Raw genomic sequence first — 23,088 nt, 5'->3', positions numbered from 1 at the left:
TTTTCTTTTTTTCCCCCTACTATGTTATTGACTTGTTTATTGTTTACTCCATGTGTAAGTCTGTGTTGTTGTCTGTTCACACTGCTATGCTTTATCTTGGCCAGGTCGCAGTTGCAAATGAGAACTTGTTCTCAACTGGCCTACCTGGTTAAATAAAGGTGAAATAAAAATAAAAAATAAAAAATGTACTGACTTGCCTAGTTAAATAAAGGTGAAATATTTTTTTTAAATAATAATGAGTGAGAAAGTTACAGAGGCTACAACAAAACATCTCACCATTACCAGTAACAGAGGGGGTATGATATTTGTGCCTCTGTAACTTTCTCTTTCATCATTATTCACGATTCATTCGTCATTATTCATAATCATGATAGCATCCACTTGAATGTAGAAGTGTTCAGAAACATCTTCTATTCTTACTGACAATACAAGTGAAATGACTCCAAAATGACAGGACATTATTCACCATTTAGTTTCTATTAGGAAAAACATAATCCAAAACACAACCAAAACTATTTGCAAATGCATTCAACAAGTTTGTAGAGTCACAAGCTTGATGTAATCATTGCATGCTAGGAATATGGGAACAAATACTAAACTTCTGACTACTTTAATACACTATAAGTGAATTTGTCCCAATAATTACGACTTCTTCAAATGTGAGAACTACATACATAAAGGGCTTTAATTTCTAAACAGCAAAATATATATGTATGTAAATACCCTCAAACAAAAGGTGACATTCTGTATTGTTGCCTAATATGAAATATTCTATCTCAAATCCTAAATGGTGGAACATAGCACCAAATGTAAAACTGTTTGCTTAACTGTCCAAACACATATGATGTGGACTATGTGTGCCTGGTAAACACATGTGGATCTGGTGAACAGTTATCACTTGTTGACCAACTACAGGAATACTGACCTCAGAGTCTCCAGTTTACAGTGGGGATTCCCCAGTCCAGCAGAGAGGAGCTTCACTTCTGAATCCTTCAGGTCATTGTTACTCAAATCCAGCTCTCTCAGGTGTGAGGGGTTTGACTTCAGAGCTGAGACCAGAGAAGCACAGCCTTCCTCTGTGACTTGACAGCCTGACAGCCTTCAAAGAGTAAAATCATATTAAAATCACACTGCTATTATTTGGTGGTGAAAATATATATTTTTCAACATGAAACCTGCCATATCTATTCATAAATGAATGTATCATTATTAACGATGACTAATGATATAAGTTCTGCTTGTAGGTAGAAACATGTATAGTACAAATATTCGAGTAGACTGACCAGACCAGTTTAAAAAGCAGTATCAGTCAAAAGACAGACAGTGAGGTATCAGATTTAGATTGAATTGAGTATACAGTCCACACCATATCTAGTTTGACAGTGAAGCTAACGTTTTAAATGTGTCTCTTTACTCCAGCATTTTGGATTTGAGATCAAATGTTTCATATGAGGTGATAATATATAATGTCACCTTTAATTTGAGGATATTTTCAGACATATATGTTTAACCATTCATAAATGAAGCACTTTATGTATCTACTCCCCCCATTTGAAGAAGTCATGAGAAATTCTGGCCAATTCACTTATATAGTGTGTTAAAGTAGTCATGAGTTTAGTATTTGGTCCCAAACTAATTGGTTGCATTTGCAGTTTGTTGTGGTTGTGTTTGGGGTTATGTTTTGACCAATAGTAACTGAAAGGTGGATGATGACTGGATTAATCTTCTGTCTAAGTGAGTAGATAACATGTTTCAAAACACTACTAAATGATGTGTGTGTATGTGTGTGTGTGCTTGTGTGTGTGTGTGTGTCCAGTGTGTGTGTACAATGTGTGTCCAGTGTGTCCAGTGTGTGTGTGTCCACTGTATGTGTTTGTATCCTGTGTGTGTATAGTGCGTGTGTGTGTGTTGATTGAGTGATACAGGAATACTGACCTCAGAGTCTCCAGTTTACAGTGGGGATCCCCCAGTACAGCAGAGAGCAGCTTCACTCCTGAATCCTTCAGGTCATTGTTACTCAGATCCAGCTCTCTCAGGTGTGAGGGGTTTGACTTCAGAGCTGAGACCAGAGAAGCACAGCCTTTCTCTGTGACTCCACAGCCTGACAGCCTGCAAAGAGATCATCATGATTTCAGAAACACACTGTTCATTTAACACCAGTAGTGTAGAAGAACAATGGCAGATGCATTTGGTTAATTCTCTCAAACAACATATAGATTCATCTTCCATCTCCTAGAATTGTAAGGTCATATTGTTTTACAAATGTGAACACCAATGCACTGATTCAATAAGTTATTCATTATTGATGACTAGTACTTAATTAAATGTCATGTTATGTACTCACAGAGCAGCTCTGGAGGCGTTGACCACTGGCAGCAGCCTTAGAAGACCTTCCTCTGATCTGGAGTATTTCTTCAGGTCAAACACATCAAGCTCCTTTTCTGAAGTCAGCAACACAAAGACCAGAGCTGACCACTGTGAAGATGACAGTTGGGCTTCTGAGAGACTTCCTGATCTCAGGGATCTTTGGATCTCTTCCACTAGAGAATGGTCATTCAGTTCATTCAGACAGTGGAACAGATTGATGCACCTCTCTGGAGAGGGATTCTCCCTGATCTTCTCCTTGATGTACTTGACTGTTTCTTCATGGCTCTGTGAGCTGCTTCTTGTCTTTGTCATTAGACCTCGTAAGTGCTTCTGATTGGACTCCAGTGAGAGGCCCAGAAGGAAGCGGAGGAAAAGGTCCAGGTTTCCCGTCTCACTTTGTAAGGCTTTATCCACAGCACTCTTGTAGAGAGTAACTTCTGGCTTGTGTCTGATCCTCACAGGAAAGTTCCTAGACGTTGATTGCGGTTTGGTCATTAGATTCTCATTGTTGTTGATGAATGAGAGGAACACATATAGAGCAGCCAGAAACTCCTGAATGCTCAGATGCACGAAGCAGTACACCTTGTCCTGGTACAGCCCACATTCCTCTTTAAAGAGCTGTGTGCACAATCCTGAGTACACTGAGGCTTCATTGACATCAATGCCAGCCCTTGTCAGGTCTTTTTCATAGAAAATCAGATTGCCTTTCACAAGCTGTTGAAAAGCCAGTTTTCCCAGTGACAGAATGCTCTCTTTATTCCAGTGTGGACCTGTCTCTTCTTTCCCAAGATACTTTTCATTCTTCTGTTTGATATGAAACACCACAAGGTGTGTGTACATCTCAGTCAGAGTCTTGGGCATCTCTTCTCTCTTATATTTCAGCATGTGTTCAAGGACTGTTGCAGAAATCCAACAGAAGACTGGAATGTGGCACATGATGTGGAGGCTCCTTGATGTCTTTATGTGTGAGATGATTCTGCTGGCCAGGTCCTGATCAACTAATCTCTTCCTGAAGTACTCCTCCTTCTGTGGATCATTGAACCCTCGTACCTCTGTCACCTGGTCAACACACCATGAAGGGATCTTATTGGCTGCTGCTGGTCGGCTAGTTATCCAGAGTAGAGCAGAGGGAAGCAGATTTCCCTTGATGAGATTTGTCAGCAGAACATCCATTGAGGTTGACTTTGTGACGTCACAACAGATCTTGTTCTTCTGGAAGTCTAGGGGCAGTTGGCACTCATCCAGACCATCAAAGATGAACAGAACTTTGTACTCGTCATAGTTGGAGATTCTTGATTCTTTGGTTTCTATTGAGAAGTGATTGAGAAGTTCAATCAAAGTGTGTTTTTCCCCTTTCATCAAATTCAGCTCCCGAAAAGGCAATGAAAATACAAATTGGACATCCTGATTTGCTTTTCCTTCAGCCCAGTCCAGAATGAACTTCTGCACAGAGACTGTTTTTCCAATGCCAGCAACTCCCTTTGTCAGAACAGTTCTGATAAGTTTGTCTTGTCCAGTTAAGGGTTTGAAGATGTCGTTACATTTGATTGCAGTCTCTGGTCTTGCTTGTTTCCTGGTTGTTGTCTCAATCTGTCTCAGCTCATGTTCATTATTGACCTCTCCTGTTCCACCCTCTGTGATGTAGAGCTCTGTGTAGACCTTATTGAGATGTGTTGGGTTTCCTTGTTTAGCGATCCCCTCAAATACACATTGAAACTTCTTCTTCAGATTAGATTTGAGTTCACGTTGGCAAATCACAGCAAGTTCATCTGAATGAAGAAATTACAGAGAGGATATTAATGTTACGTCTGTTTTAATGCCTACAGGGTTGTAGGACTATGTTATAACGTTTTACATTATAATCATTTATTATCTTCTCAGAACTAGGGCGCGACATTTTCACTTTTGGATGGATTTTTGCCCAAATTAAACGCCCTCGTACTCTGTCCTAGATCATATGATATGCATATTATTATTACTATTGGATAGAAAACACTCTGAAGTTTCTAAAACTGTTTGAATTATATCTGTGAGTAAAACAGAACTCATATGGCAGGCAAACTTCCATACAGGAAGTGAAAATTCTGAAATGGGTCTTTGTGAAAGGCATCGCCTATTCAATTGTCTTGTATTTATGGATCTGTATGCACTTCATACGCCTTCCACTAGATGTCAACAGGCAGTAGAACGTGGAATGAAGCGTCTAGCCTGATGTGGGACCGAATGAGAGTCTTTGGAGTGCGTGGTCAGGCAGATTGCCAGTACTTGGCCGCGCACATTGGGAATGTCATGTCTTTTTCTGCACTGCGTTAGATGGACATGAAGAAATTCTCCGTCTGGGACGTTATTGGATATATATGAGAAAAACATCCTGAAGATTGATTCTCAACTGAGTTTGACCAATTTATTCGATTTTTATTATCACTTTTTGAAGTTTTCGTTCATTGCGTCAAATCTGTATGGACACGTGAACTACACATGCTAGCCAAAGTTGCTAATTCGACAGAAGAAATGGACATTCTAAAACAAAACAACGATTTATTGTGGAACTAGGATTCCTGGCACTGCATTCTGATGAAAGTTCATCAAAGGTAAGGGAATATTTATGATGATATTTCATATTTCTGTTGACTCCAACATGGCGGAGAATGGCTGAGCGCTGTCTCAGATTATTGCATGCTGTGCTTTTTACTAAAGTTATTTTTTAAATCTAACGCAGCGGTTGCATTAAGACCCAGTGTATCTTTAATTATGTGTACAACATGTATCTTTCATCAAAGTGTATGATGAGTATTTCTGTATTTCACGTTGCTATCTGTAATTACTTTCGCTATTTTGGAGCCATTTCGGCCATTTCGGAACACATAAAAACACAATTTCTGGCTATAAATATGCACATAATCGAATAAAACATAAATGTATTGCATAACATGATGTCATATGACTGTCATCTGATGAAGTTGTTCAAAGGTTAGTGATTAATTTTATCTCTATTTGTGGGTTTTGTGAAAGCTATCTTTGCGGTGAAAAAATGTGTGTTGTGTTTATTGGGATATGGTGGTTAGCTAACATAAATATATGTTGTGTTTTCGCTGTAAAACATTTTAAAAATCGGACATGTTGGCTGGATTCACAAGATGTTTATCTTTAATTATGTGTACAACATGTATTTTTCATCAAAGTTTTATGATGAGTATTTCTGTATTTCACGTTGCTCTCTGTAATTATTCTGGCTGTTTTGGAGCCATTTCTGAACATGGCGCCAGTGTAAAACCACGATTTCTGGCTATAAATATGCACATTTTCAAACAAAACATGAATGTATTGTATAACATGATGTCATAAGACTGTCATCTGATGAAGTTGTTCAAAGGTTAGTGATTAATTTTATCTCTATTTGTGGGTTTTGTGAAAGCTATCTTTGCGGTGAAAAAATGGCTGTGTTTGTTGGGATATGGTGGTGAGCTAACATAAATATATGTTGTGTTTTCGCTGTAAAACATTTAAAAAATTGGACATGTTGCCTGGATTCACAAGATGTTTATCTTTCATTTGCTGTATTGGACTTGTGATTTCATGAAATTAGATTATATGATATCCCTGTGGCGCTAGGCTAGGCTATTCTAGTCAGCGTTTCTGATGAGAATGATCCCGGATCCGGGATGGGGGGTCCGTAGATTAACTGTCTGTATAAATGTGTAAATGTTTTCATAATGCATTATACACTGGTGTGACAGATTATATTATTATTGGTAATATTGATGGTATTATTAATGCTTTGTCTTTCTCTCTAACACTCATCTGCTGCTACTTGATGAGGTCACTAGGTGTTGTGTTAAGGCTGCTACAATATCATTGAGTTACACAGCTATTTTAGCTGTACTTTAGCTACAGCCTTTAAACGTAATTAAACACCATTCAACATGAGGCAGACAGCTCTTACTTTTCTCCAGTGTGTCAGCAAGCTCCTTTTGGTTCATTTTCCTCAGGATGTGCAGTGTGATCTTCAGAGCCCCCTCTCTGGCACTGCTCTCCTGCTTCTCATCTTCAGCATCCACTACTTCCTTAACCGGCTTCTGACTCTCAAAGCCTTGTGGGAATTCTGGACTAAGAATCCTCTTGAACATCTTCAGCTCGTTCTTCACAAATGTCATAATATTCTCTTCAAGCACCTGAAATAAATAAAGTAAATACATGCTTTCTCATTGACACATTAATGAATGATTGACAGGTCAATTTTACTTGAGGTAAACAGAAACAAATGTACATAAAGTACATGGGGCGGCAGGTAGCCTAGTAGTTAGAGCATTGGGCCAGTAACCGAAAGGTTGCTGGATCAAATCCCCAAGCTGAGAAAGTAAAAATCTGTCGTTCAGCCCAAGGCAGTTATCCCACTGTTGCACGGTAGGCTGTCATTGTAAATAAGAATTTGTTCTTAACTGACTTGCCTCATAAAAACAAAATAACAACAAAAAACAGGACCACATACACTGAATATGGAGGCCAGGTCTGTTTGAAGACTCTGGGAAGACTGACCACTGAGAATCTCTGACTCTGATCTCTCTCTTCTGTGGATAAAACATCAGAATACATCAGATTACATCTTACACTCAGAAGGTCAACCCCTAATATGAGATCTGTATGTAAAAACCACATCACATTTTAGTCTTATCCAGAGCAACTTACAGTAAGTGCATTCATCTTAAGATAGCTATGTAAGACAACAACATAACACCTGGAGCCAGAGGGAGACCTGAGACCTGAGTCAACAACGCTCTCTACCATGCAGATAAAGGATGGTTGACCCCTAAATGTGAGAGTTGTTTAATATTATTGTTATTATTGTTATATTATGTAATACCCCAACAACAGAATGGTGTGGGCATACACTTGTCATTAAGATATTCATGCTAGTAGACCGCTGATTGGCCAGCTCAGCCAATGAGCGAAAATGACATGTTCTACGAGGAAATAGCAACAACAAAAAATGTGACAGTCTGTTTGAGATACTGTTTGAGTACATTTTTTAAATTACATTTTGCCAATGTATGCTTTGGCAACAAATACGAGTATAGGACGTGTCAACAACGTTATGTGGGTATGAGTTTTTAAAATACTTTTTAAAATATAGGTTTTAACTGGACAGTAGGGAGTATCATAGAGTGGAGTCTTCATGGACAGACTGTTGTCACTCTGACTACATACCTGGTATATACAATGAGTATTTACCCTGTTGTTGAAGAGATGTCTCCCTTGTTGAAATTATATGGGTGTTCCATAGACCAGTCACTCTTCGTGGACAGACAGCTGGGTGAGTCTGGTCTCCCCCGATGGACTCTGGCAGATGTTAAAATAAATTACTATGTTTGACTCACTGACTCCGTCCCCGGTTAGAGGAGAATAAAGAGTTAACACAGGGCTTTTTTATCACTTTATACGGAGAAGATCTCGGTTAAACATCCTTCTGTAAGTTAAGACCTCTTGGGACAAAGTATCTAAGGAATGGATCCAGAATTTCTTTCTGAGATGTTCGTCAACATCTCCACCGTGTTTGTTTTTGCTAACTTGTTCAATTCCCAACTAAAATAATCTACACAATCTACACACAATACCCCATAATGACAAAGCAAAAACATGTTTTTAGACATTTTAACAAATCTAAAAGGAAATTACATTTATATAAATATTCAGACCCTTTGTTGAAGCACCTTTGGCAGCAATTACAGCCTTGAGTCTTCTTGGGTATGATGCTACCAGCTTGGCACACCTGTATTTGGGGAGTTTCTTACATTCTTCTCTGCAGATCCTCTCAAGCTCTTTCAAGTTGTATAGGGAGCGTCACTGCACAGCTATTTTCAGGTCTCTCCAGAGATGTTCAATCGGGCTCTGGCTGGGCCACTCAATCGGGCTCTGGCTGGGCCACTCAATCGGGCTCTGGCTGGGCCACTCAAGGACATTCAGAAACATGTCCCGAAGCCACTCCTGCATTGTCTGGGCTGTGTGCTGAGGGTCGTTGTCCTGTTGAAAGGTGAACCTTTGCCCCGGTCTGAGGACCTGAGCGCTCTGGAGCATGTTTTCATCAAGGATCTCTCTGAGAACGTGTTATTTCTACAGATGCACAATCGAGAGCATCCTGTCGGGCTGTACCACCGCCTGGTACGGCAACTGCTCCGCCCACAACCGTAAGGCTCTCCAGAGGGTAGCTGATTAAGCTAATCAGGTAAATAATTAACTAGAAAGTCGGGGCACCACGAAATAATGTTTATAGAGCTGTTATCTTCCGAATAAACTCTTAAAGACCTAGTAATCTTTTACATCAATAGCAGTCAATATTTATTCGTCACCTTGTTTAGTCTCATCTGAAAGTTGTTCATTTTTGGTTATCTTCACGAACCCTGGCTACAAGTTGAATCAGCAATACAACATTTGGTTGAATTATTTATTTATTAAATTCCCATGTAGTCACACAGAATTACACAGAATGAATCATACATTGATGGATCTGGTGAACGGAGCCGATATAGCGGATGGTTACACAAAGAAAAGGGGGGGGATTGAGTGAAAGAGCGGGAAGACTGAGAAACAAAGGGAGAAGCTATGCTATCATAAATACCATATCTTATGCATTCTAAATTACTGCCCATTTGAAAAGGAGAATGCAATAAATATTTACTCTGAGCTGCGCTTCGGTAGATTGGTTGTCGATGGAAGGCCGAATGTCTCTTGGTGAACTGGAGCGTGGTACAATGGATACTCTGTCCGTCCTCTCCTAGCCCACGTTTAGTGGGCGGAGGGGGTAGCACTTCTTTAGTGATTAAGAGTTCAAAGTTCATACCAAGTTGCCATACTTTAAGCTCATGCTATATTCTGGCTGGTATAGTCAAAATTCCTCCTTCTGGCGTGTAGGTCATCACCTTCACGTTGAAATGCTGAGGTTGGCTTAGTTCTGTAGGTGGTCTTTGTCCTTTCAATGTGGCGATGGTAAGTCCTCACGTCCTTGGAACAGATTATTATCTGAGCCCTTTTAACGTAGGACCGTTGACCTAACGTCTTCGGAACAGGAAGTCACATTTTCGTCAAGGGGCTTATATAGGGTTGGGAGAGAGGGCCGTGTTTCATAGTTTACAACCACTGTCTGTTCACATGGGCGGGGCCACTGAGTTGGCAGAGTTTACAACCACTGTCTGTTCACATGGGCGGGGCCACCGAGTTGGCAGAGTTTACAACCACTGTCTGTTCACATGGGCGGGGCCACCGAGTTGGCAGAGTTTACAACCACTGTCTGTTCACATGGGCGGGGCCACCGAGTTGGCAGAGTTTACAACCACTGTCTGTTCACATGGGCGGGGCCACCGAGTTGGCAGAGTTTACAACCACTGTCTGTTCACATGGGCGGGGCCACCGAGTTGGCAGAGTTTACAACCACTGTCTGTTCACATGGGCGGGGCCACCGAGTTGGCAGAGTTTACAACCACTGTCTGTTCACATGGGCGGGGCCACCGAGTTGGCAGAGTTTACAACCACTGTCTGTTCACATGGGCGGGGCCACCGAGTTGGCAGAGTTTACAACCACTGTCTGTTCACATGGGCGGGGCCACCGAGTTGGCAGAGTTTACAACCACTGTCTGTTCACATGGGCGGGGCCACCGAGTTGGCAGAGTTTACAACCACTGTCTGTTCACATGGGCGGGGCCACCGAGTTGGCAGAGTTTACAACCACTGTCTGTTCACATGGGCGGGGCCACTGAGTTGGCAGAGTTTTAAACCACTGTCTGTTCACATGGGCGGGGCCACTGAGTTGGCAGAGTTTACAACCACTGTCTGTTCACATGGGCGGGGCCACCGAGTTGGCAGAGTTTACAACCACTGTCTGTTCACATGGGCGGGGCCACCGAGTTGGCAGAGTTTACAACCACTGTCTGTTCACATGGGCGGGGCCACCGAGTTGGCAGAGTTTACAACCACTGTCTGTTCACATGGGCGGGGCCACCGAGTTGGCAGAGTTTACAACCACTGTCTGTTCACATGGGCGGGGCCACCGAGTTGGCAGAGTTTACAACCACTGTCTGTTCACATGGGCGGGGCCACCGAGTTGGCAGAGTTTACAACCACTGTCTGTTCACATGGGCGGGGCCACCGAGTTGGCAGAGTTTACAACCACTGTCTGTTCACATGGGCGGGGCCACCGAGTTGGCAGAGTTTACAACCACTGTCTTTTCACATGGGCGGGGCCACCGAGTTGGCAGAGTTTACAACCACTCTCTGTTCACATGGGCGGGGCCACTGAGTTGGCAGAGTTTACAACCACTGTCTGTTCACATGGGCGGGGCCACTGAGTTGGCAGAGTTTACAACCACTGTCTGTTCACATGGGCGGGGCCACTGAGTTGGCAGAGTTTACAACCACTGTCTGTTCACATGGGCGGGGCCACTGAGTTGGCAGAGTTTACAACCACTGTCTGTTCACATGGGCGGGGCCACCGAGTTGGCAGAGTTTACAACCACTGTCTGTTCACATGGGCGGGGCCACTGAGTTGGCAGAGTTTACAACCACTGTCTGTTCACATGGGCGGGGCCACTGAGTTGGCAGAGTTTACAACCACTGTCTGTTCACATGGGCGGGGCCACTGAGTTGGCAGAGTTTACAACCACTGTCTGTTCACATGGGCGGGGCCACCGAGTTGGCAGAGTTTACAACCACTGTCTGTTCACATGGGCGGGGCCACTGAGTTGGCAGAGTTTTAAACCACTGTCTGTTCACATGGGCGGGGCCACTGAGTTGGCAGAGTTTACAACCACTGTCTGTTCACATGGGCGGGGCCACCGAGTTGGCAGAGTTTACAACCACTGTCTGTTCACATGGGCGGGGCCACCGAGTTGGCAGAGTTTACAACCACTGTCTGTTCACATGGGCGGGGCCACCGAGTTGGCAGAGTTTACAACCACTGTCTGTTCACATGGGCGGGGCCACCGAGTTGGCAGAGTTTACAACCACTGTCTGTTCACATGGGCGGGGCCACCGAGTTGGCAGAGTTTACAACCACTGTCTGTTCACATGGGCGGGGCCACCGAGTTGGCAGAGTTTACAACCACTGTCTGTTCACATGGGCGGGGCCACCGAGTTGGCAGAGTTTACAACCACTGTCTGTTCACATGGGCGGGGCCACCGAGTTGGCAGAGTTTACAACCACTGTCTTTTCACATGGGCGGGGCCACCGAGTTGGCAGAGTTTACAACCACTCTCTGTTCACATGGGCGGGGCCACTGAGTTGGCAGAGTTTACAACCACTGTCTGTTCACATGGGCGGGGCCACTGAGTTGGCAGAGTTTACAACCACTGTCTGTTCACATGGGCGGGGCCACTGAGTTGGCAGAGTTTACAACCACTGTCTGTTCACATGGGCGGGGCCACTGAGTTGGCAGAGTTTACAACCACTGTCTGTTCACATGGGCGGGGCCACCGAGTTGGCAGAGTTTACAACCACTGTCTGTTCACATGGGCGGGGCCACTGAGTTGGCAGAGTTTACAACCACTGTCTGTTCACATGGGCGGGGCCACTGAGTTGGCAGAGTTTACAACCACTGTCTGTTCACATGGGCGGGGCCACTGAGTTGGCAGAGTTTACAACCACTGTCTGTTCACATGGGCGGGGCCACCGAGTTGGCAGAGTTTACAACCACTGTCTGTTCACATGGGCGGGGCCACTGAGTTGGCAGAGTTTACAACCACTGTCTGTTCACATGGGCGGGGCCACTGAGTTGGCAGAGTTTACAACCACTGTCTGTTCACATGGGCGGGGCCACCGAGTTGGCAGAGTTTACAACCACTGTCTGTTCACATGGGCGGGGCCACCGAGTTGGCAGAGTTTACAACCACTGTCTGTTCACATGGGCGGGGCCACCGAGTTGGCAGAGTTTACAACCACTGTCTTTTCACATGGGCGGGGCCACCGAGTTGGCAGAGTTTACAACCACTCTCTGTTCACATGGGCGGGGCCACTGAGTTGGCAGAGTTTACAACCACTGTCTGTTCACATGGGCGGGGCCACTGAGTTGGCAGAGTTTACAACCACTGTCTGTTCACATGGGCGGGGCCACTGAGTTGGCAGAGTTTACAACCACTGTCTGTTCACATGGGCGGGGCCACTGAGTTGGCAGAGTTTACAACCACTGTCTGTTCACATGGGCGGGGCCACCGAGTTGGCAGAGTTTACAACCACTGTCTGTTCACATGGGCGGGGCCACTGAGTTGGCAGAGTTTACAACCACTGTCTGTTCACATGGGCGGGGCCACTGAGTTGGCAGAGTTTACAACCACTGTCTGTTCACATGGGCGGGGCCACTGAGTTGGCAGAGTTTACAACCACTGTCTGTTCACATGGGCGGGGCCACCGAGTTGGCAGAGTTTACAACCACTGTCTGTTCACATGGGCGGGGCCACTGAGTTGGCAGAGTTTACAACCACTGTCTGTTCACATGGGCGGGGCCACTGAGTTGGCAGAGTTCACAACCACTGTCTGTTCACATGGGCGGGGCCACTGAGTTGGCAGAGTTTACAACCACTGTCTGTTCACATGGGCGGGGCCACCGAGTTGGCAGAGTTTACAACCACTGTCTGTTCACAGTGAGTTGGCAGAGTTTACAACCACTGTCTGTTCACATGGGCGGGGCCACTGAGTTGGCAGAGTTTACAACCACTGTCTGTTCACATGGGCGGGGCCACCGAGTTGGCAGAGTTTACAACCACTGTCTGTTCACATGGGCGGGGCCACTGAGTTGGCAGAGTTTACAACCACTGTCTGTTCACATGGGCGGGGCCACTGAGTTGGCAGAGTTCACAACCACTGTCTGTTCACATGGGCGGGGCCACTGAGTTGGCAGAGTTTACAACCACTGTCTGTTCACATGGGCGGGGCCACCGAGTTGGCAGAGTTTACAACCACTGTCTGTTCACATGGGCGGGGCCACTGAGTTGGCAGAGTTTACAACCACTGTCTGTTCACATGGGCGGGGCCACTGAGTTGGCAGAGTTTACAACCACTGTCTGTTCACATGGGCGGGGCCACCGAGTTGGCAGAGTTTACAACCACTGTCTGTTCACATGGGCGGGGCCACTGAGTTGGCAGAGTTTACAACCACTGTCTGTTCACATGGGCGGGGCCACTGAGTTGGCAGAGTTTACAACCACTGTCTGTTCACATGGGCGGGGCCACTGAGTTGGCAGAGTTTACAACCACTGTCTGTTCACATGGGCGGGGCCACTGAGTTGGCAGAGTTTACAACCACTGTCTGTTCACATGGGCGGGGCCACCGAGTTGGCAGAGTTTACAACCACTGTCTGTTCACATGGGCGGGGCCACTGAGTTGGCAGAGTTTACAACCACTGTCTGTTCACATGGGCGGGGCCACTGAGTTGGCAGAGTTTACAACCACTGTCTGTTCACATGGGCGGGGCCACTGAGTTGGCAGAGTTTACAACCACTGTCTGTTCACATGGGCGGGGCCACAGTTGGCAGAGTTTACAACCACTGTCTGTTCACATGGGCGGGGCCACCGAGTTGGCAGAGTTTACAACCACTGTCTGTTCACATGGGCGGGGCCACTGAGTTGGCAGAGTTTACAACCACTGTCTGTTCACATGGGCGGGGCCACTGAGTTGGCAGAGTTTACAACCACTGTCTGTTCACATGGGCGGGGCCACCGAGTTGGCAGAGTTTACAACCACTGTCTGTTCACATGGGCGGGGCCACTGAGTTGGCAGAGTTTACAACCACTGTCTGTTCACATGGGCGGGGCCACTGAGTTGGCAGAGTTTACAACCACTGTCTGTTCACATGGGCGGGGCCACCGAGTTGGCAGAGTTTACAACCACTGTCTGTTCACATGGGCGGGGCCACCGAGTTGGCAGAGTTTACAACCACTGTCTGTTCACATGGGCGGGGCCACTGAGTTGGCAGAGTTTACAACCACTGTCTGTTCACATGGGCGGGGCCACTGAGTTGGCAGAGTTTACAACCACTGTCTGTTCACATGGGCGGGGCCACCGAGTTGGCAGAGTTTACAACCACTGTCTGTTCACATGGGCGGGGCCACTGAGTTGGCAGAGTTTACAACCACTGTCTGTTCACATGGGCGGGGCCACTGAGTTGGCAGAGTTTACAACCACTGTCTGTTCACATGGGCGGGGCCACTGAGTTGGCAGAGTTTACAACCACTGTCTTTTCACATGGGCGGGGCCACCGAGTTGGCAGAGTTTACAACCACTCTCTGTTCACATGGGCGGGGCCACCGAGTTGGCAGAGTTTACAACCACTGTCTGTTCACATGGGCGGGGCCACTGAGTTGGCAGAGTTTACAACCACTGTCTGTTCACATGGGCGGGGCCACTGAGTTGGCAGAGTTTACAACCACTGTCTGTTCACATGGGCGGGGCCACTGAGTTGGCAGAGTTTACAACCACTGTCTGTTCACATGGGCGGGGCCACTGAGTTGGCAGAGTTTACAACCACTGTCTGTTCACATGGGCGGGGCCACTGAGTTGGCAGAGTTTACAACCACTGTCTGTTCACATGGGCGGGGCCACTGAGTTGGCAGAGTTTACAACCACTGTCTGTTCACATGGGCGGGGCCACCGAGTTGGCAGAGTTTACAACCACTGTCTGTTCACATGGGCGGGGCCACTGAGTTGGCAGAGTTTACAACCACTGTCTGTTCACATGGGCGGGGCCACTGAGTTGGCAGAGTTCACAACCACTGTCTGTTCACATGGGCGGGGCCACTGAGTTGGCAGAGTTTACAACCACTGTCTGTTCACATGGGCGGGGCCACCGAGTTGGCAGAGTTTACAACCACTGTCTGTTCACATGGGCGGGGCCACTGAGTTGGCAGAGTTTACAACCACTGTCTGTTCACATGGGCGGGGCCACTGAGTTGGCAGAGTTTACAACCACTGTCTGTTCACATGGGCGGGGCCACCGAGTTGGCAGAGTTTACAACCACTGTCTGTTCACATGGGCGGGGCCACTGAGTTGGCAGAGTTTACAACCACTGTCTGTTCACATGGGCGGGGCCACTGAGTTGGCAGAGTTTACAACCACTGTCTGTTCACATGGGCGGGGCCACTGAGTTGGCAGAGTTTACAACCACTGTCTGTTCACATGGGCGGGGCCACTGAGTTGGCAGAGTTTACAACCACTGTCTGTTCACATGGGCGGGGCCACCGAGTTGGCAGAGTTTACAACCACTGTCTGTTCACATGGGCGGGGCCACCGAGTTGGCAGAGTTTACAACCACTGTCTGTTCACATGGGCGGGGCCACTGAGTTGGCAGAGTTTACAACCACTGTCTGTTCACATGGGCGGGGCCACCGAGTTGGCAGAGTTTACAACCACTGTCTGTTCACATGGGCGGGGCCACCGAGTTGGCAGAGTTTACAACCACTGTCTGTTCACATGGGCGGGGCCACTGAGTTGGCAGAGTTTACAACCACTGTCTGTTCACATGGGCGGGGCCACCGAGTTGGCAGAGTTTACAACCACTGTCTGTTCACATGGGCGGGGCCACCGAGTTGGCAGAGTTTACAACCACTGTCTGTTCACATGGGCGGGGCCACTGAGTTGGCAGAGTTTACAACCACTGTCTGTTCACATGGGCGGGGCCACTGAGTTGGCAGAGTTTACAACCACTGTCTGTTCACATGGGCGGGGCCACTGAGTTGGCAGAGTTTACAACCACTGTCTGTTCACATGGGCGGGGCCACTGAGTTGGCAGAGTTTACAACCACTGTCTGTTCACATGGGCGGGGCCACCGAGTTGGCAGAGTTTACAACCACTGTCTGTTCACATGGGCGGGGCCACTGAGTTGGCAGAGTTTACAACCACTGTCTGTTCACATGGGCGGGGCCACTGAGTTGGCAGAGTTTACAACCACTGTCTGTTCACATGGGCGGGGCCACTGAGTTGGCAGAGTTTACAACCACTGTCTGTTCACATGGGCGGGGCCACTGAGTGACTCTATGACAAACCGTTCTCTCATTAACATTAAATTACATTTCATTTTGTCACAATTAGTTTCATATTTATACATTTAAATTGCACAACAATTCCATGTGAATCTGATAATTATAATGTGTAGTCTTTCCAATATACAGTTTATGTCGTCCTATCATCAGTAATCATGTCTCAGACGCCAACTGAACTGACATTATATTTATTAAGTCCCAATGCATATTTTCAACTGGTTGGATTACCAAAATATAATTCCGTTTCCCATCTTTTGATGTCACCAGACTCTCTCTCAATGTTAACAAAGGGATTTTTAATAGTCACATCGGTAGAGTAGAGAGAGGAAAAAGGGGAAAGATATTTATGGAGGTCATAAACCTCCCCCCTCAGGACAACATCATGACAGCATCAAAGTACAAGATAACCTTTCTAGTACATGTGGTCAACACTATGTATTCTACCTATGCCAAAGAGCCCGTGGAGTTTCTTTTGAAGATGTTATGTCTCTTTATAATGATGATTTAAGAAGTAGTGATAGCACCGTAGATAGTTTTTTTGGAAAATAACAAAAGTGTTTAAGTAAGACCCTATAATCAAGGTGTATGCTCACGTCAAATGTTTAAAGAATGTCACAAATGTTACATTTGATAATTTTTTTAAATAGAATGTATTGAATTTAATCAAAAGTCATTCAAAAGTCTAACCACACTGAGAGATCAGGATTAGGAAAAGGTCCGGAGGCGTTCAGCGATGAGGACAAAAAAATAATAAAATAGAATAGTTAGTCATAAAATAGTTATTATTAACCATTTCAAAAGGGGGAGGGGTTCCAAGAAGATCTTTAGGGGTGCTGTAGCTCTTTGAAGGGTTTTGTTTTACAGTTTGAATCTGTTGGCGAAGCTTATAATTTGGTACCTGAGAGTGGAATGTTGAGGATTGCCAGGGCTTTAAGAAACTGACTCCACCCAGGAGGTCTTCTGTCATCAACAATCTGGTGGGCTGCCGTGGTACTTTTAAACAAGTCCATCATATGAGAACCCTTGACAACATCCCTCTGAAAGATAAACTCTCCTTTGTCATTCCAAGTAGCGGCCCCCTTTGAGTCTTTTACTTTGTTCATAATGTATCTAACATTTTTCCTGCTATATGCTGGAACATGTGTCAACATGTCATGCATAACATTATCTTCAACATGCATTTGATCTTCAACCAGTAAGATCTCCGATCCAGGCATTACAGGGGCATGGCTCTCTCTATGCTCTTCATCCTTTAACTTCTTATGGCTGCAGGGGCAGTATTGAGTAGCTTGGATGAAAGGTGCCCAGAGGAGCCCAGAGTAAACTGCCTGCTCCTCAGTCCCAGTTGCTAATATATGCATATTATTATTAGTATTGGATAGAAAACACTTTGAAGTTTCTAAAACTGTTTGAATGATGTCTGTGAGTATAACAGAACTCATATGGCAGGCAAAAAACTGAGAAGAAATCCAAACAGGAAGTGGGAAATCTGAGGTTGGTCGATTTTCAACTCATCGCCTATCGAATACACAGTGGGATATGGATCAGTTTGCACTTCCTAAGGCTTCCACTAGATTTCAACAGTCTGTAGAACGTTGTCTGATGCCTCTACTGTGAAGTGGGGCATAAGGAGACAGGAATGAGTCAGGTCTATCATGAGCTGACCATGCTCTGACCATGCGCGTTCACATGAGAGGGAGCTCTGTTCCATTAAACATCTGAAGTCAATGGAATTCTCCGGTTGGAACCTTATTGGTGATTAATGTTAAAAACATCATAAAGATTGATTCAATACATCGTTTGACATGTTTCTACTGACTGTTACGTAACTTTTTGACATTTCGTTTGCTTTTAGTGAACGCGCTTCCTGACTTTGGATTTGTTTACCAAACACGCTAACAAAAATAGCTATTTGGACATAAATGATGGACATTACTGAACAAAACAAATATTTATTGTGGAAGTGGGAGTCCTGGTAGTGCATTCCGACGAAGATCAGCAAAGGTAAGTGAAGATTTATAATGCTATTTATGAGTTTTGTTGACTGCACAATTTGGCGGGTAACTGTATGGCTTCCTTTTGTGGCTGAACGCTACTCTCAGATTATTGAATATTGTGCTTTTGCCGTAAAGCTTTTTGAAATCTGACACAGCGGTTGCATTAAGAACAAGTGTATCTTTAATTCTATGTAAAACACGTATCTTTCATCAAAGTAGACAGTAGCAGGTTGCATTACCTGCGTCATCTGACCACTTCCATATTGAGTCACTGGTAGAGACGTGTTGCTGTGCGTTTTGTTGCCAACCTTACTTTGCTAGCTGACAACTTTACGGTTTTTAATTACCGTTTATATTTTTTGTTTTTCCCTCATTCAACTTTTTCACTCCGGATGCTTTATCTGGACATGGTTCGTCAGCACCTTCAACAGCCGAAGCTAAGTAGTAACATTAACATGATGTCTTCTAATTGCAGTCGCTGTACTCATAATATACAGGAGAATGATCGCCTTACGGCGAGGATAGCTGTGCTGAAAGCCCAGCTTCAGACGCAATCATTGGGCAAGGGTAATTTCAGTGTAGGAAAGGATGAAACAGCGTCTGTGCCACCAGTAAGTACAGATAGTAGTATAAATCCCCCCCGCACAGTCCCCGCAGCCGGACAACTTTCTCATGGCTTCTGGAGGGAAATGCTGTAGGAATGCTCAACTGGTGTCGCTCATTCAGCCGACAGAAACTTTCAACCGGTTTTCCCCATTAAGTAGCGAGTCGGAGTCTGAGGCCGAGTCTTCTCTTGTCTCTACTCCTCCCGTTACGGGGTCTGAGACGCCGAAGCTTCCCACCATTAGCTTTGACAAATTGAAAACCCTAGTCATTGGCGACTCCATTACCCGCAGTATTAGACTTAAAACGAATCACCCAGCGATCATACACTGTTTACCAGGGGGCAGGGCTACCGACGTTAAGGCTGATCTGAAGATGGTGCTGGCTAAAGCTAAAACTGGCGAATGTAGAGAGTATAGAGATATTGTTATCCACGTCGGCACCAACGATGTTAGGATGAAACAGTCAGAGGTCACCAAGCGCAACATAGCTTCAGCGTGTAAATCAGCTAGAAAGATGTGTCGGCATCGAGTAATTGTCTCTGGCCCTCTCCCAGTTAGGGGGTGTGATGAGCTCTACAGCAGAGTCTCACAACTCAATCGCTGGTTGAAAACTGTTTTCTGCCCCTCCCAAAAGATAGAATTTGTAGATAATTGGCCCTCTTTCTGGGACTCACCCACAAACAGCACCAAGCCTGACCTGCTGAGGAGTGACGGACTCCATCCTAGCTGGAGGGGTGCTCTCATCTTATCTACAAACATAGACAGGGCTCTAACTCCTCTAGCTCCACAATGAAATAGGGTGCAGGCCAGGCAGCAGGCTGTTAGCCAACCTGCCAGCTTAGTGGAGTCTGCCACTAGCATAGTCAGTGTAGTCAGCTCAGCTATCCCCATTGAGACTGTGTCTATGCCTCGACCTAGGTTGAGCAAAACTAAACATGGCGGTGTTCGCCTTAGCAATCTCACTAGGGTAAAGACCTCCTCCATTCCTGCCATTATTGAAAGAGACCGTGATACCTCACATCTCAAAATAGGGCTACTTAATTAATGTTAGATCCCTCATTTCAAAGGCAGTTATAGTCAATGAACTAATCACTGATCATAATCTTGATGTGATTGGCCTGACTGAAACATGGCTTACTGTGTTAAATGAGGCCTCACCTCCTGGTTACACTAGTGACCATATCCCCCGTGTATCCCGCAAAGGCGGAGGTGTTGCTAACATTTACGATAGCAACTGTCAATTTACAAAAAAAAAAAAGACGTTTTCGTCTTTTGAGCTTCTAGTCATGAAATCTATGCAGCCTACTCAATCACTTTTTATAGCTACTGTTTACAGGCCTCCTGGGCCATATACAGCGTTCCTCACTGAGTTCCCTGAATTCCTATCGGACCTTGTAGTCATAGCAGATAATATTCTAATTTTTGGTGATTTTAATATTCACATGGAAAAGTACACAGACCCACTCCAAAAGGCGTTTGGAGCCATCATCGACTCGGTGGGTTTTGTACAACATGTCTCTGGACCTACTCACTGCCACAGTCATACTCTGGACCTAGTTTTGTCCCATGGAATAAATGTTGTAGATCTTAATGTTTTTCCTCATAATCCTGGACTATCGGACCACCATTTTATTACGTTTGCAATCGCAACAAATAATCTGCTCAGACCCCAACCAAGGAGCATCAAAAGTCGTGCTATAAATTCTCAGACAACACAAAGATTCCTTGATGCCCTTCCACACTCCCTCTGCCTACCCAAGGACGTCAGAGGACAAAAATCAGTTAACCACCTAACTGAGGAACTCAATTTAACCTTGCGCAATACCCTACATGCAGTTGCACCCATAAAAACTAAAAACATTTGTCATAAGAAACTAGCTCCCTGGTATACAGAAAATACCAGAGCTCTGAAGCAAGCTTCCAGAAAATTGGAACGGAACTGGAAGTCTTCCGACTAGCTTGGAAAGACAGTACCGTGCAGTATCGAAGAGCCCTCACTGCTGCTCGATCATCCTACTTTTCCAACTTAATTGAGGAAAATAAGAACAATCCAAAATGTATTTTTGATACTGTCGCAAAGCTAACTAAAAAGCAGCATTCCCCAAGTGAGGATGGCTTTCACGTCAGCAGTAATAAATTCATGAACTTCTTTGAGGAAAAGATCATGATCATTAGAAAGCAAATTACGGACTCCTCTTTAAATCTGCGTATTCCTCCAAAGCTCAGCTGTCCTGAGTCTGCACAACTCTGCCAGGACCTAGGATCAAGAGAGACACTTAAGTGTTTTAGTACTATATCTCTTGACACAATGATGAAAATAATCATGGCCTCTAAACCTTCAAGCTGCATACTGGATCCTATTCCAACTAAACTACTGAAAGAGCTGCTTCATGTGCTTGGCCCTCCTATGTTGAACATAATGACGAAGGGTATATGTTGAACATTGCCAACAAAGGGTATATAACAAAGTATTGAGATAAACTTTTGTTATTGACCAAATACTTATTTTCCACCATAATTTGCAAATAAATTCATAAAAAATCCTACAATGTGATTTTCTGGATTTTTTTCTCATTTTGTCTGTCATAGTTGAGGTGTACCTATGATGAAAATTACAGGCCTCTCTCATCTTTTTAAGTGGGAGAACTTGCACAATTGGTGGCTGACTAAATACTTTTTTGCCCCACTGTATGTATTGTGTAACATGAAGTCCTATGAGTGTCATCCGCCGTACCACCACGACTGGTTCGCAGAAGTAATTCCATCCGCTGTGCCCTCAACCGGCCGTTGCCGGACGTCAGAGCAGACGCTTCTACTTACCCTTTCCTGGCCCGTATAACCTCCATTTAAAGGGGTATCAACCAGATTCTTTTTCCAACGGCTTCCTCAGGCTGTGATCAGGCTTTAGACATAGTTTCAGGTTTTTATTTTGAAAAATGAGCGCGATGTTTCAAAAGAGGTCAGGTGTCCTCTGAATATTTCCTGCGCGAGCGGGAGGAGCTCACCATTTTCCTTTTCTCTCTTAATGAATAGGTTATGGTCCGGTTGAAATATTATCGATTATGTTTGTTAAAGACAACCTGAGGATTGATTATAAAAAACATTTGAAATGTTTCTACGAACATTTCGGATACTTTTTGGGATTTGTCGAACGGAACACGGCTTTTGTTTCCTCAAAATAATGCGCAACCCAAATGGCGTTTTTTTGTGATAAAAGTCATTTATCGAACAAAAAGAAGATTTGTTGTGTAACTGGGAGTCTCGTGAGTGGAAACGTCCGAAGATTATCTAAGGTAAGCGATACATTTTATTGCTTTTCTGACTTTCGTGACCATGCTAATTTGGGGTTAGCTGTTGCTAGCATTGAAAGCTACACTCACAAAAGCTTGGATTTCTTTCGCTGTAAAATATATTCTCAAAATCTGACACGATAGGTGGATTAACAACAAGCTAAGCTGTGTTTTGGTATATTTCACTTGTGATTGCATGATTCTAAATATTTGGCGCCCTGCAATTCAGCGGTTGTTTGGGAAAGTGAACCCGTAGTCGGTTTCCGTAGCGCAGTGAAGTTAAAAGTAATTTCCTCACCTCTTTCCTCCCTTCCTTCAAAAAATGTAGAACTAAGAACAGATATAGCCCTTGGTTCACTACTGACCTGACTTCCCTTGACCAGCACAAAAACATCCTGTGGCGGACTGCAATAGCATCGAATAGTCCCCGCAATATGTAACTGTTCAGGGAAGTCAGGAACCAATACACACAGTCAGTCAGGAATGCAAAGGCTAGCTTTTTCAAACAGAAATGTTTATCCTGTAGCTCTAACTCCAAAAAGATTTGGGACACTGTAAAGTCCATGGAGAACAAGAGCACCTCCTCCCAGCTGCCTACTGCACTGAGGCAAGGTAACACGGTCAACACCAATAAATCGAAGATAATTTAAATTTCAATAAGCATTTCTCTACGGCTGGCCATGTTTTCCTCCTGGCTACCCCAACCCCGGCCAACAGCCGCCATCGATAAAAGATAGTACTGTGCAGCCGTCTTCATCGACCTGGCCAAGGCTTTCGACTCTGTCAATCACTGTATTCTTATCAGCAGA

General features: G+C 45.0%; 1 protein-coding gene across 1 annotated transcript; it reads right to left on the bottom strand.

Moving 5' to 3' along the window:
• Nucleotides 1–2,340: 2,340 nt before the first annotated feature.
• Nucleotides 2,341–6,521, bottom strand: LOC129867640 (NLR family CARD domain-containing protein 3-like). The gene is made up of 2 exons (XM_055941200.1): nucleotides 6,395–6,521; nucleotides 2,341–4,136 (listed from the first exon to the last, which is right to left on the bottom strand). Exons 1-2 carry the CDS (start codon nucleotides 6,519–6,521, stop codon nucleotides 2,341–2,343), a joined length of 1,923 nt encoding a protein of 640 aa, XP_055797175.1.
• Between the last annotated feature and the right edge of the window lie 16,567 nt (nucleotides 6,522–23,088).

This window comes from Salvelinus fontinalis, chromosome 2 (assembly GCF_029448725.1).
Source record: "Salvelinus fontinalis isolate EN_2023a chromosome 2, ASM2944872v1, whole genome shotgun sequence".
Taxonomy (NCBI): Eukaryota; Metazoa; Chordata; class Actinopteri; order Salmoniformes; family Salmonidae; genus Salvelinus; species Salvelinus fontinalis.
Note: the sequence above shows the minus strand (reverse complement) of the source record. Positions and strands in the feature narration are given on the sequence as shown.

Bases quoted from the DNA above. Each gene is read 5' to 3' on its own strand.
- LOC129867640 (XM_055941200.1), bottom strand. From the start codon at position 6,521: ATGACATTTGTGAAGAACGAGCTGAAGATGTTCAAGAGGATTCTTAGT. The intron at 4,137-6,394 runs GTGCCAGAGAGG...TTCTTCATTCAG, and splicing joins AGATGAGAAGCAGGAGAGCA to ATGAACTTGCTGTGATTTGC.